The following is a 13,997-nucleotide window of genomic DNA, read 5'->3' on the forward strand; positions in this document are numbered from 1 at the left end:
GCGGTGTAGTCTGCACTAGGCGGTCGAGTCATTATCGTCAGCTGCCTAAACTAGACCGCTCGGTGTAGCGTCAATCGAGATGTCTATACTACACCACTCGGTAGAAACTAGACCTCGACTAGCTAAGCGACAAAATTCGTACTTAGCCACATCTGTTTGCCAATTGACATGTTCATAGTGGGTGCAAAATGGCAATCTCATGCTTTTGCCATGCCCGTAGGAGTCGGCCATATAAATCTCTGTGATTCAGATCTAGATCAGATTACCTGATTCACCTGCATCTGACTCAAAAATGTTTATTGTTAAGTGCAAAGGCAGAGCATGGATTCCGAAGTTTATTTTGTATATTTTTATCAAAAAATATTGCTTTTCTTTGTAGTTATCGTCTGCCACAACAGTAGATGTGTTGGGATAAAATAGTCCCATGCATATTGCCTAAAACATCTAACCTCTAGATGCATGTAATACGACCATTCTACTCATTGTGAATTGATTTTGAGTTGGATGCCCATAATCTAAAAAAAATGATCTTTACCCATTTTATATTCTCATCCTGACTTTTATTCCACTAGATTAACGGAAGAATTTGCATGAGTGTTTTTGGGATTCCTCCTGGTCTTTCACAACCTCTTTTATATGATGGCATTGGCTCATTGGTAGCAAGATTCATACATGCATATTAAATTCGACAAATGTACAATGTAAGAATCGTATTTTATAACATTTTTCGTCATCAATAATTTTACATAGGAATGAAAACAACGAGCTGACTTCAATTTAAGCTCCAATTCGAGTAGCTTAAACAGTTTGGTGCATTTGTTGGTCGGTGTTTACTCCTTGATCATCTGGGAAAATGTTCTGGGCCTGACACGCAAGATCTTGAAAGTTCGTTCCATGCAGCAATGGATGGGGACTCATGGTATGTCCGTGCGTGGGCATTGCAGGCCCAGAGGTCCCGTTCATTTGACCTATACACATGAAACATGCATATTAGACCAAAATTGAGCGATTAATTTGGATTATAATAACAATTAGGCTAGTGATATGTATATTTAAGTTGCGAGAGTTTAAACCTGTTGATGCCGCAGCTTTTCTCTTTTGATGATCGACAGCTAAAAATCCAACAATAGCCCAGAAAATCACAAAAATTGGAATTCCAGTTCCAAGTGCAATTGGTAGCGTCTTACTTTTACGACTTCTCACTGGCGTAGGACTAAAACTAGTTGTTGTCAATCCATTATTACCGGTCGATGTTCCCCCATTTGTTCCAGGTGAAGTTCCTGACCCTGTATCGACTGGGCAAACAGGTGCATCAGAGTAGCACAAGGTTGTCCCAAGTCCTGTCAACCTAATTAAAACAGAAAAAAAACAATTGAGGAATGAAACTTGGCTTTTTACAGGAATATCTTAAACATTTTTTCTTAGAGTCAATTCAGTGCCAATTACGTCAACTTTAACGTTTTATTTTTTGATCTTTCCGAAAGTGAAGTAGGTACTGTCCCAGTGAAAAGAACATTCGCCAAATTCCTGCAGTGAATAAAAGGAAAAGCATAATTCACAGCCATCATCCTATGGTCATTTGCACGATAACAACATGGTAAAAAATGGAAACTTACAGCACTTTCAATTTAGGGAAGTCAGCAAGAAAATCAGGAAACTCTAGTACCAAAAAGTCATTGCTCAAGTCTCTGCAAAAAATTTATTAACCGTTAGCGGAAGAGTTTAATTAAGAGGACATAATTAGCATTTACTTATTTTTCACTTGGAAGATTTCTGATTTCTCACATGGTTTCAAGTGCATCCATGGCACTAAAATCTGGGAGATTTACTCCAACTACCGAGTCATAATTCCCAAGATTTCTGTAAAAATTAATTCACATTAAAGATCAATAAGAGTGACACAACACAAACGAGAATTGACATAGAGAAGGTATAAGTAAAGATAGTAACATACAGAGCTGTTACTCGAGGGGTATTATCGGAGCTACATTCAACCCATGGAAATGGTGTAGGAAGACAAGGATCACGCGGTGATAATACCCCAAGCAATGGAAATGTATTAAATAACAACGCTATTGCCTCCACTGATATATAATCATTCAAACAATTACACACGGTAAATAAATTAATTAAAAGAGATGTGATGCAATTGGAAAGAAGAGTTACACAAAATTGGTTAAAAAGACCAAAATCAACAATTCCTGGGTGAAATGGACAATTAGATTTTGATACTGTTTAAATGGACAAAAATGTAAAAATAGGCAGGATGTAACCGGTTTCATCGTGCCCATTTTCAAATATTTTTTCTTATTTTTAATTTATACAGGATGTATCCAGCTTCATCCTTGCTATTTTTTAAATTTAAGCTAAGATGAAACTGATTTTGGCCATTTCACCCAAACTATTTTTTACTCGTCCATTTGAACCGTGTTTTAAAAATATTTGGACAAATGACCCATTTTATACCGGCAAGGACAATAAAGATGACAAACACAATACTGATAAGAAACGAAAAGGATTTTCATTAGCACCCTTCATGATACTATAAACCAAGGTGTAACCGCAAATATGTTATGAACAATGAAAGAAATGACTTCTAATATAAACCATCATTTTAATATTTGTCTTGTTTGAGCATGTCCAAGTTGGAGGAATGGGTTCAGAGTACTTCCTGGTGAAGGTGATACCTCGACTGATCAACGTTGATAAGTCAAATACTGGCGGCGTTCAAATGATCCAATCATTTCATTATTATTCAATAATTTACGGATGGATTCCAAGTTAGCTTTGACTAATTAACCTTGTAATGTCTGCGTCCAATTCCTAGTATCGAGCAATAATCGTCCTGGAAAAATTGACAACGAATACTTATATATTCGATATAATCTGTTAAGAAATTCTAACATTAAGTTTTCATCGTTTATGGTCAGCTTGATGAATATTTGGGTGATATGTAAACTAAGTCAACGCCTATATCTGTTTCTAGCTACTTGCTCAGTTACCTTTAAATATGAGGTTCGAATTTTTATATCCAAAAAAGAATTTGATTTAGTTAAGTTTACAATCTCACGCACGTAATATACTGAATGAGGTAACAAAAAATTAACACATGGAAGTTTTCTCATTCGGAGTAATCCATAATAGATAAATCAAATTGTCACAACATCTGCTGGTTTGCCCGAGTGGTTAAGGGGGAAGACTTAAGATCTTCTGCACATAAGTGCGCATGGGTTCGAACCCCATAGCCAGCATTTTATATTGTCCTGAGTTTTTCCATCACATTAATTTAATTCGTTTATTTTGTCCATGCTTTGCATTTTATTGTCCTGACTCCTGATTTTTTCATCACATGAATTCATTATAGGAGGATTAGTTGGTTCGAATGTGAAACTATGAACATGATTAATTCTTGTTGCCGCTCGAAAAATTCTTACCATCCTTTTGTCTCCATAGTAAAATAGTACATTAATTTCAGCGAATGCACAACTTTACATTCAGATGTTACTAACTATTATCCTCACTAATAAGCTTCACAAATATATAAGCACTCAATCCGATCCTTAAAAATATTCAATAATTATAAATAAAAGATTCAGAACAACTTGTTGACTTCAATTTAAGCTGGAACTGCCAGGCGCGTTTTCTGGTCAATCTTTATTCCCAGGTGATCATCAGGCATAATGGTTGGCGCCGCAGTCCGAGGGTCTTGGTAGTTCACTTCAGGAAGTAATGGACTCGGACTCATGGTATTTGTGTTCGTGGGCACTCCCAGCCCCGGGGTCTCATTCATTTGTCCTGCGCACATAAATCAAGCATATTAGACCTAAATCGAATTACCACTTGGGTTTAACTAACATTACATAAGACTAAAGTTATGAGTGTTTATAAACCTCCTGCTGCTGCTGCAGCCTTTCTGTTTCGACGGTTGGCAATGCGAAATAGAACGATACCCAAGAAAATCACAAAAATTATAATTACGACCAAAATTGGCACCGTCCCTTTCTTTTTACGACGACTCCTTCTCGATGGCGTCCCATCAAAACTAGTGGTTAACGTTCCCCATCTGTTCCTATTCCTGCCTCGATCTCTGTTCCCGGAGGGCATACGTCTTCATCAGAATAACACATTTTTGTCAACTTTGGCGATAGCCTAAAATAATAATAAAAAATACAAATCAAATTCAATGACTTTACATGAACTCAACTCAATGACTGTTATCAGAGTATCTCAAATGGAGACTCCTCCATTTGGAAATTCACTTACGTCAATTTTAGAGTTTTATTGTCCGACCTTTTCTTTAATGAAGTAGGTACTGTTCCAGTCCAAGGAACACGTTCCAAATTCCTACAAGGTAAATATCAAGAAAATCAATTACGCTGCTCAATAGTCCGTTACTGAGTTTGGATGGTTGGACCATGAGTCAACCGATAAAAGAAGTCAAGCCGTTAGCGCTTAAACTTACAACGCTTTCAGTTAGGGAAAGTTGGCAAGAAAATCTGGAAATTCCACCCCGTAGAGCAAAATGTTGCTCAAGTCTCTGCCAAAATTTATCAGTCATCACAAGAAAATAAAAAAAAATCAATCAAAAAGATTAATTTTCTCGTTTGTGTTTTTTACTGAAAAAAATTCAGAAGAATTAGTTCCTCACATTTTTTCAAGTGCATCCATGGCACTAAAGTCAGGCAGCACTGATCCAGACGACTTACTAGCTAGATTTCTGTAAAATAGTTCAAATTTAAGATCATTTCCACGTTGACTAGGTCAATATATAAGAAAGACTATATCCGACGGCGAGGGGCATAGAAAAGATTTTGTCGTACATTTCTGTTATTCGAGGGGTATCATCGGTGTTACACTTAACCCATGAATACGGCACAGGAAGACATGGATCACCGAGTGACACTGCCCGGAGAAAAAAAGCAAAAGCACCTACTAACAACTGTATCGCCAGCACTGGTAGATCATCATTCAAAAAGTTTTAGAATAGGAATCAAATTAAGAGATGTACTCATTCACCTGAAATAGTTAACAAGAGTAACACGTTAAGTATCCATGAAAGATGAGTATACTGCTTTGAGAGATAACGACACATGGGATTATGTGGCACCTGAGCCACACATGAACGTTTTAGGTTCTAAATGGGTCTATAAGGTCAAACAGAAAGTTGATGGTACTATCGACAGACTGAAGTCTAGATTAGTTGCAAAGGGTTATGATCAACAAGATGGAATATATTTTAATGAAACCTTTAGCCCTGTTGTTAAATGTACCACTGTTAGAGTTGTGTTATGCATGGCAATTACATACAATTGGCAGATTAGACAATTAGATGTTAGTAATGCTTTCCTTCATGGATTCTTAGATAAAGATATTTACATGTCACAGCCTCAGGGGTTTATAAATCCATATTATCCTTCAAATTATGTGTGTAAATTGGAAAGGAGTTTGTATGGGTTAAGGCAAGCACCAAGAGCTTGGTTTCATAGTTTAGCACATTCTTAATTTCTTATGGTTTCAAGAAATCAGTCTCAGATAATTCTATGTTTGTGTGTACTTCTAAAGATGGTATGTTGGTGTTACTTTTATATGTGGATGATATTTTACTCACAGGAAGCTCTTCCATTTTGATGAATGATCTGATTATCTCTTTAAGGAAAGAGTTTGCTATGAAAGAATTGGAAGAGTTAGGATATTTTCTTGGGTTAGAAGCTGTTAGAAATCCTACCTCAATAACTCTCACTCAAAATAAGTATACTTTAGAGTTATTAGACAAGGCAAAGTTGTTGGATTCTAAGCCCTGTGATACTCCAGTTGTTAAGGGAGCAAGGTTGTCTATTCATGATGGAGTTAAACTTGATAATGTAACTGACTATAGAGCAATAGTGGGTGGATTACAATATCTAACTATGAAAAGGCCTGACATATGTTTTGTTGTTAATTATGTGTCACAATTTATGCATTTTCCATCAGATTTACATCTTCAGCTAGTCAAAAGAATTCTGAGGTATTTGAAAGGCACTATAGGTCTGGGAATTACTTTAACTAAAGGTAGTCTGTGTGCTTTGAAGGCTTTTACAGACTCTGACTGGGATGGTTGTCCAGATACTAGAAGATCCACCTCAGGTTTTGCTGTGTTTTTGGGTCCTAATCTTGTGTCATGGTCTTCTAAGAAGCAGCCCACAATATCAAAGTCATCTGCAGAAGCTGAATATAAGTGTTTATCTGTTGCTTCTGCTGAATTAAAATGGATTTCATATATTCTTGCTGATCTACATGTTAAACTTGATTCTCCAGCTTTACTTCTCTGTGAAAATATTAGTGCTTTGGCTACTAATCCTGTTTTTCAAGCCAGGACAAAACATATAGAGATTCAATATCATACAGTAAGGGAGTTGGTGGATGAAGGCTTCTTGGAGTTGCATCATATTACTTCTGAAAATCAAATTGCATACTTATTCATTAAGGGTTTATGATATCCAACATTCTTCAGATTACTTAGTCAGCTGTTAGATGTTTCTTCTATTGCCTCATCATCAAATTCTTCAGTTCGTCTTTCTCCAGTTGAAGAATAGTTTTCCTTTTCAGTAGATGTTACTTTGTGTTTCAATTTGTTACTTTGGCTGCCAGTATAAGATTGAAGGGGTTGTATTAGATATCATACTTGTGTGAATTGTTTGTGTGTCACAAGTATTTGTGTTTATGTGTAAGGAGTGTGTGAGGTCAACTATTGACAACTATTGACTTGACTATTCTTACAGATTAATGACTGTATGATTAGTATTAAAGGCTTTGTAATAACCTTGTGAAGGTTATCTCTTTTATCAATAAGAAACTAAAGTTCTTTCAAAGAGACTAGAAATCAAGCTATACCATCAGTTGAATTCTTTTTTCCTGTTCGTGTTGGATTTCTTTTATCAATATGTGCAGATACTGATAATAAACGAACAAAATTCACATTAGTAGTCTTCATAATTTTGTTTGATTGGAAAAGGTATCCATATAAAAAAGGCACACAAGCCGTTCCCAGGCGTGCACAACCGGAAGAGATAATTACTTGATCATTAGAGATGTAAAACAGCCAGGGAGAATACATACGATATGAACAAAAAAAGATATGACCAGTACTTGATCAGTATGAAGTGATATATTTATAACCTTGATTAAGCTTCATTCTGCTTAAATTTTTGGCCCTACTAAATTTAAGATTAGCTTTGAATTAGTCTTAACTGGAGAATTATTTAAAATTGGCCGGTGAATGTCCCTGTTGTTAAATGAGTATTTATGTGCTGGTGAATGTCCATGGTTTGAAATTCACATGTACCTGAAGGTAATCTCTTGGCTCAAATTAAGTCAAGTACCGACATACGTTTGCATGATCTGGTTGTTTCAATATTTAAACATTTATTGATGAATTCCTGAGTTGGGTCGATTAAGATTGTACATAGTATATAATATTTCTGATCTCAATTCCTTATGTCGAGCAATCATTGACCAGTTTAAATCCACAACGCATTAACGACGGAATGGATGATTATTCGTATTCGATCTTATCTGTTAAGTTGGCATTGTTATTAAGAACAAAAGGTACAAATATTGTTGACAAATTTCCGGGTGGCACTGATACAAAATAAATTTCACCAAAACTTAAGAATTGAATATTCAACAATGACGAGATATATTCAAAACAACAAGTTGGCACCAATTTAAGTTCTCATTCAATTAGCTTAAACAGTCTGGTGCATTTGTTGGTCATTTTTTACTCCCTGATCATCGGGTATAACATTTTTCGCGGCAATCCCAAAGTCTTTATAGTTCACTCCAGGTAGCAGTGGACTAGGGCTCATAGTATTTCCATACATGGGTATTGCAGGCCCTGAGTTCCCATATATTTGCCCTATAAACACAAATCATACATATTAGACCGAAATTTAGCCACCTTAGAAAAAGAAAATTTGATAAAAGCTGTAAAAAAATTTAACCTGCCATTGCAGCAGCCTTTCTCTTTTGATGTCTGATAGCAAGAAATCCAACAACAGCCCAGAAAATCAGAAAAATTGGAATTAAAATTCCGAGCACAATTGGTGTCGTTTTCTTTTTTCCACTTCTCATTGGTGATGTTTCCTCATCAGTTCCTGATGAAGTTTCTGTTTCCTCATCCGTTCCTGGTGAAGGTTTCCTCCCAGCTGCGGTTGGGCATACGTCTTGATCGGAATAACACAACTCAGTCATTGACTCTCCTGTCAACCTAAATCAGATTTATATTTTTTCATCAGAAATTATTTCAAAGATATATATTTAACGTGAATAATTAACAATATCAATTTTCAATGACGTGAATACTTTTTGATGCCGATTTTCACTTACGTCAACTTCAACTTTTTTTCGTTCGATTTTTTCCTTAATGAAGTAGGCACTGTTCCAGTGAGATAGTTATTCGCCAAATTCCTACAAGGAAATACAAAGAAAAAAGTTGATTCATGCATAAATACTTAAAATACGGCACTTTCTGCAGTTAAACAATTGATTTATATGGTAAAACTTACAGCACTTTCAGTTTAGGGAAGTCCGCAAGAAAATCTGGAAATTCATGGCCCAAAAAGTTATCGCTCAAGTCTCTGCAAAAAATTGTTAACCATTACAAAAAAGAGATTAATTACAACTATCTAATGGAGTACTATAAAAATCACAACTATTTCAAAAGCAAAAGAGATTAATGATTAATTAAATATATAAATATTAATTTCTCACATGATTTCAAGTGCATCCATGACACTAAAATCTGGGAGATCTGCATTAGACATTGCTCCAGAAAATCCAAGATTTCTGTCAATGAGTTCACATTAAAGATCAAAAATATTTATCGTGACTGGGCTTATACAAATTCACTAGACAAACAAGAAATGACAAAAAAACGGGTACAAGTGAAGATTTTGCCATACAATGCTGTTATTCGAGGAGTGACATCGGAGGTACAGTTAGTCCATGAATACTTTGTAATGGGAAGACATGGATCATCAGATTCATTTTCATCATCCGTTGCTAAATACTCAAGCATAGGATAAGCATCTAGTAGAACCTGTATCCCCTTCACTGAAAAATAATCATTTCAACAATTTAAAGAGGACAGGAAACAAATTAAAAGACAATGTGGACTAATTCACCTAAGATGGTGAAAAAGAGAGTAACACATGAGACTAGAAAAGCTATACCATCTTTTGAATTTGTGTGGCCTGTTACTGTTGAATTTGTCTCGTCTGTTAATGCTGATACCGCCAGAAACAATAGAGATGAAAAAGACAACACTGATATGAAATGAACAAAATTCATCTTCATGATGCTGCCAATCAAGTTATAGCTGAGAGTATGTAACGAACAAAGAAAGAAATGACAATAGCACTTGATCATTTATCCACTTCACATGTTTATAGCCTTAATCTAGCTTCATAATCTGGTTAAGTCATTTTGACCAAACTAATTTAAGTTTTAAGTTTCTATTTATCTTTTGATTATTATCAACTTGATTGGAGAATATTCCTTAAATTAGTATGTCCAAGAGTCCAAGTTGCGTGCGTTTAGAACTTCAAAAACTATAATTCCATGTGATTATGTTCTCAATTCCATATGGGGAGGTGGAGAAGTAATCGACCTGTTTAAATTCACAAAGCGTTGACAACCGAACGGGTTGTTATCTATATTCGATCTCAACTGTTATATTTTCATTGTTTTTGTTCAACTCGAGGAGTTGCTATAATTTTGGACCAAATGTATCAGCTGGTTTGCCCGAGTGGTTAAGGGTGAAGACTTAAGATCTTCTGCACATAATTGCGCATGGGTCCGAACCCCATAGCCAGCATTTCTTTTTTCTTTTTGATCCATCAAATTCATTTTCATTCGTCTCACGTTATACCTTTTTTACATGGCATTTTAGGGGCGATCTAATGAAAATTAAGGGCAACTTTTTTATACACATCCAGTGAAGATGGCTACGGTATGTCTTAAAAAATGGAAATTGCCTATGTTGTTTTTTACCTTTATAGTAAATATAAATTTGTATCCTTTATTTTTATAATCATAACATTCTTCTTCACCTTTTTTATTTACCGATTGAAACCTTTTTTCATCGTTTTATTTTTGATTGAAGTCAAATATCTTAGATCAAATTTTTTTTAGGATTAATTGCTTAAAATTAAAACCCAACATTTGTTAACCTTAAAGTTGAAAAATTAGAAAATGAAAAAAAAAATCGAGTTAAACAAACAAACGGATAAATAATAGTAGTTGTGATCCAAAATCAGGATTCATTGCTTGAAATCAAAAGGTTGATCTGAAAGTTTCTAGGAGTTACAATTGCAAAAACATGGTAGGTATAAAACTGAATCCGACGGAAGTTATTTGGGAAATCCAGATCAAGTATGTTATGGGGTTTTAATATAAGGAAGAATTCGAGAATACTCTTAATAAAAAGTAGGGGATACTCACTATTGTATGGTCCTGAATTTTAGTTAAAGAGGTTATTTTTTATTTAGTATCCCCTCAAAACCTAAATCAATTTCAATACCAATATTAAGTTTTTGTATGATTCGGGGAATACTTTGGTTTCAGGAGCAGCCAAATCAAGACGCCTTAACCGTATCAAAGACCCTAATCACTACTTTAATCTTAGTGAGGTTAAAAATAAAATCACGGGTTCAACTTTAATATCTGAACTTGTGACATCCACATGCCTCAAAATTTTCAAATGCCTAACCCCACCAACACATATATCCGTTGGGAATTTAACCAACGCATATATCCGTTGGGAATATGGCGTAGCAAATTTCTGTGCAACGCAAAAACCGTTGCACAAATTAATTTGTTCAACGTATATAAATGTCGGTAAACCTGTTTAACAACGTTTTATTTTTCAATTTGAGCAACAAATTCTTAAATTTGTGCAACGGCTACATTAATTTAGGCAAGGTATTATATTAATTTTAGAAACATTTATATACGTTGCAAAACTATTTACAGGTACCCAAAAAAAATTCCGACAATAATTCTGGCAGATTTCTGCACCTGAATATTCACCATCAAGAATATTTGATTTATCATTTTTACATCACCATCAAGAACATAATTTTCTCATAAATTAGGTTTTCAAACTCTAGAAGTGTAGATACAAAACCCATAGAATTAATTGGGGTGATTTAAAAAAGAAACAACAATCTACAGAATACCACTAAATTTCTCATAAATTAGCTCAAGAACGCTATTTTCTGAATTTGAAAGATCAAACATCAGTTAATATAAATCAGTCAGCTTCAGTGGTTAATAAGCTCTATACTGAACAATCTTTTTGACACCAGCGTTACCAATGCCCTCATGATTCAACCCCTGGTAGTTCAAAGTTTTTGATTGGTCGATGCATATAATTGGTTGTGAAATTGTATTTTACAAAACTTAAAAAGGTTAAATACCATATACAATCTTTCCAATAAGCAACAAAACTTATAGAATTCATAGCACCTAGGTTTCTGTTTCAAAAATCGTTAAGGATATATTCGAGTTATCCTTGTCTTCAGTGTATACAATCTTACATGAACACCTGGAAAACATAGTTCCATCTTTGGAAAGTGACCTTCTAAGCTGTATGGATATTAATAGAATTACAGTTACGGAAGTAACACCAATTCTAATTCTTAGGCCATCTCAGCATGATAGGAAGCATCAGGTTGATAGCGTAGAACCATGAAAGGAACCAAATGAAGGAATTTAGAATGTTATAGATCAAAAGAATCACCTTATGAGGAAAAGAGAACTTGCTCCACATTTAGATTCGTAGACACCAGGGAGATTTTTGATTACAGTCTCAAAGAGTTTGATACCGCACTCGTCAGCAAGTGCTTGACCTTTGGCGGTGGGCACTGCCGAAATAAAGAAAAGGAAAAGTTGTAAGTAATTATTAGAAATTACAACAAATTTGACATAAATAAATAAAGGTGATATCAGCTCTAAAAGGGTTAGGAATAAAAGGACTTGACATTGTCAAAGACTCAGGGGGATGATGTTCATTGTTTCTGATCCAGTTTCGGATATCTAGTGATGAAAAAATACACCATTTAAAAAGCCGATAGTAGAGATAAGGGAATAACAAGTTATGAAGTATATACATTAAAGAACGTTAACTGGGGGTTACATATAGAAGTACAGTATAATAGGTTATGAAGTACTTATGATTTAGGGTCTAATAACGGCAAGAACTGTTTACAAAGAGAATAAGGTGAGAGTAAATTAAGATTTCTAGGCACAAGTACAGATCGAGTCTACTGACATGGGATAACACTTTTATATTATCTTATCCGCATATATGATGGAGACATGTTTCATACTATTGTAGTATTCTTATCATGGACTTAGAGATACAGAAACTAGATCGATACTCTTATCTGAAGCCAATTTAGAGTTACAACTTCCAATCAACTTGATGCTAAGATACACGTGGGTTGTGAAGTGCTATCTCTAGTTATTCCAATATACATTATTAAGCTTAGCACTCTAACAACAACAACTGAAGTTGCAAACAAGTGCCCATCTCAACTTGACGACAGAACAATGGCTTTACACAACAAACAAATGCAGTAAATACGCCCACACCTTCAATGGAATAAAAAATTAAAAGGAGATTCTCAAATAAAAGGTTGTGAGATCACATACTGAAATTATAATGCATAAACAGGCAGCATGGGATGATTTCGATCAGAAATTTCTGTTCCTGAAGTAAGATGATGATTAAACCATTAGTCTAAGGTCAAGAAAAACTAAATAAGCAAATAAGAAACTGAATCAAAAGTAACAAAAGATATCCAAAAGCTGACCACATCAATTAGTTATGGCGCAACAAACCTCGGGCTGATTATAATCAGCTATATGCACGAAGATAAGAAACAAAGATAGAGAAAGAGAAACAAGAACAGATACTCCAGCAGTGAGAACTGGCCAGCTATAGATCAATTCACCTCCAAGGATGACCGACCAAACTTTCCCTGACCGACTTGAAGACTCGGCCACTGAGAGGAGCATAAAGAAAACATAGAAAACCCCCTCCACGCCATGTAGTTGAACTTTGTGTTCTATATCTACTCAGAAAATACAACAAAAGGGGCACAACAATATGTATCCAAAAGTTTAGAACTTATTTTACAGGTGAAAATGCTTCTTGTAACCGCCATCATATAGCTTTATAAGAAATCGTTCCTGCCACAGATGTGGTATTGAATATGGCATAAGAAAGTACGCAGGTACTTGCATCCACGTGGTAAAAGAGAAGCTCTACTACACAGTGCACTAACGAAGGCAGAACAAAGTTCTTCTTGATTGAGTAGTTTTAAAACTTTAGGGCATAAACCTGCAGAAAGGAAGAATAATCATTACATTTTAGCGCTTCAGAGCGGAAGATAAAAACGGATGGAATTGATGCTTCCAAAGAAAAAAGACTTACTTAAAACTAAACATGTATGCTGGTCAATAAGACATCCCCTTACCAATACAAAATAACATAACTAACAATTTTACTACAAAGCTTACACAAGTATAGAACTCCTATTTTGCACAGTTTTCCAATTTCACTGATCGAATATGCCATACACATATTACATTTAAAAACTCTAACCAACTATCCCATGCCTTCCTTGCACAACATATTTACCAATATCATCCAGTCAAACCAAAACTAAAATCTCTAATTGATGACTACAAGTTCAGATGGGACATAACTCTAACAAGGCTAACCTGACAACTAAAAAATCTCCAATCAATCTATATTATCGGTTAAAGTCCAACTAAGCTATAACAAGACAAATCAGAAAGTAACAGCATAAAAACACACACATGCATTACGGTCAATCTCGAAAACTGATAATAACTTTGAACCTATATTTTAGATTTTTTTTCTTTAGGTGTATATCAAAATGTTACCCGGAAGCTAAAATCAAATCCTTACTTTAAAATTACGTAATAAA

At 34.9% G+C, this 13,997-nt stretch overlaps 2 protein-coding genes and 2 non-coding genes across 5 annotated transcripts; 3 read left to right on the plus strand and 1 right to left on the minus strand.

Annotated features, from left to right (window-relative positions):
• Positions 1–3,168: 3,168 nt before the first annotated feature.
• TRNAL-UAA lies at positions 3,169–3,251 on the plus strand. Its single transcript has one exon. It is a non-coding gene; the product is annotated as a tRNA-Leu (tRNA).
• Positions 3,252–5,052: 1,801 nt separating this feature from the next.
• LOC113322319 (uncharacterized mitochondrial protein AtMg00810-like) lies at positions 5,053–6,473 on the plus strand. The gene is made up of 2 exons (XM_026570388.1): positions 5,053–5,424; positions 5,520–6,473. Exons 1-2 carry the CDS (start codon positions 5,053–5,055, stop codon positions 6,471–6,473), a joined length of 1,326 nt encoding a protein of 441 aa, XP_026426173.1.
• A 1,086-nt stretch (positions 6,474–7,559) lies between these two features.
• LOC113321142 (LRR receptor-like serine/threonine-protein kinase IOS1) lies at positions 7,560–9,434 on the minus strand. 2 transcript variants are annotated; one of them, XM_026569032.1, is made up of 7 exons: positions 9,210–9,434; positions 8,940–9,076; positions 8,749–8,823; positions 8,544–8,615; positions 8,365–8,445; positions 7,980–8,245; positions 7,560–7,894 (listed from the first exon to the last, which is right to left on the minus strand). In XM_026569032.1, exons 1-7 carry the CDS (start codon positions 9,210–9,212, stop codon positions 7,725–7,727), a joined length of 804 nt encoding a protein of 267 aa, XP_026424817.1. In that variant the 5' UTR covers positions 9,213–9,434; the 3' UTR covers positions 7,560–7,724. The 2 variants fall into 2 exon arrangements, with proteins under 2 accessions (XP_026424817.1, XP_026424816.1); XM_026569031.1 differs by having other exon boundaries at positions 8,940–9,090.
• A 336-nt stretch (positions 9,435–9,770) lies between these two features.
• On the plus strand, positions 9,771–9,853 carry TRNAL-UAA. Its single transcript has one exon. It is a non-coding gene; the product is annotated as a tRNA-Leu (tRNA).
• Positions 9,854–13,997: the final 4,144 nt, after the last annotated feature.

This window comes from Papaver somniferum, chromosome 11 (assembly GCF_003573695.1).
Source record: "Papaver somniferum cultivar HN1 chromosome 11, ASM357369v1, whole genome shotgun sequence".
Classification (NCBI taxonomy): Eukaryota; Viridiplantae; Streptophyta; class Magnoliopsida; order Ranunculales; family Papaveraceae; genus Papaver; species Papaver somniferum.

Bases quoted from the DNA above. Each gene is read 5' to 3' on its own strand.
- LOC113322319 (XM_026570388.1), top strand. From the start codon at position 5,053: ATGAAAGATGAGTATACTGCTTTGAGAGATAACGACACATGGGATTAT. The intron at 5,425-5,519 runs GTGTGTAAATTG...TATGGTTTCAAG, and splicing joins CATATTATCCTTCAAATTAT to AAATCAGTCTCAGATAATTC.
- LOC113321142 (XM_026569031.1), bottom strand. From the start codon at position 9,405: ATGATCAAGTGCTATTGTCATTTCTTTCTTTGTTCGTTACATACTCTC. The intron at 8,824-8,939 runs GTATGGCAAAAT...ACTCATTGACAG, and splicing joins ACTCCTCGAATAACAGCATT to AAATCTTGGATTTTCTGGAG. The intron at 8,446-8,543 runs GTAAGTTTTACC...ATTTCCTTGTAG, and splicing joins TTCCCTAAACTGAAAGTGCT to GAATTTGGCGAATAACTATC.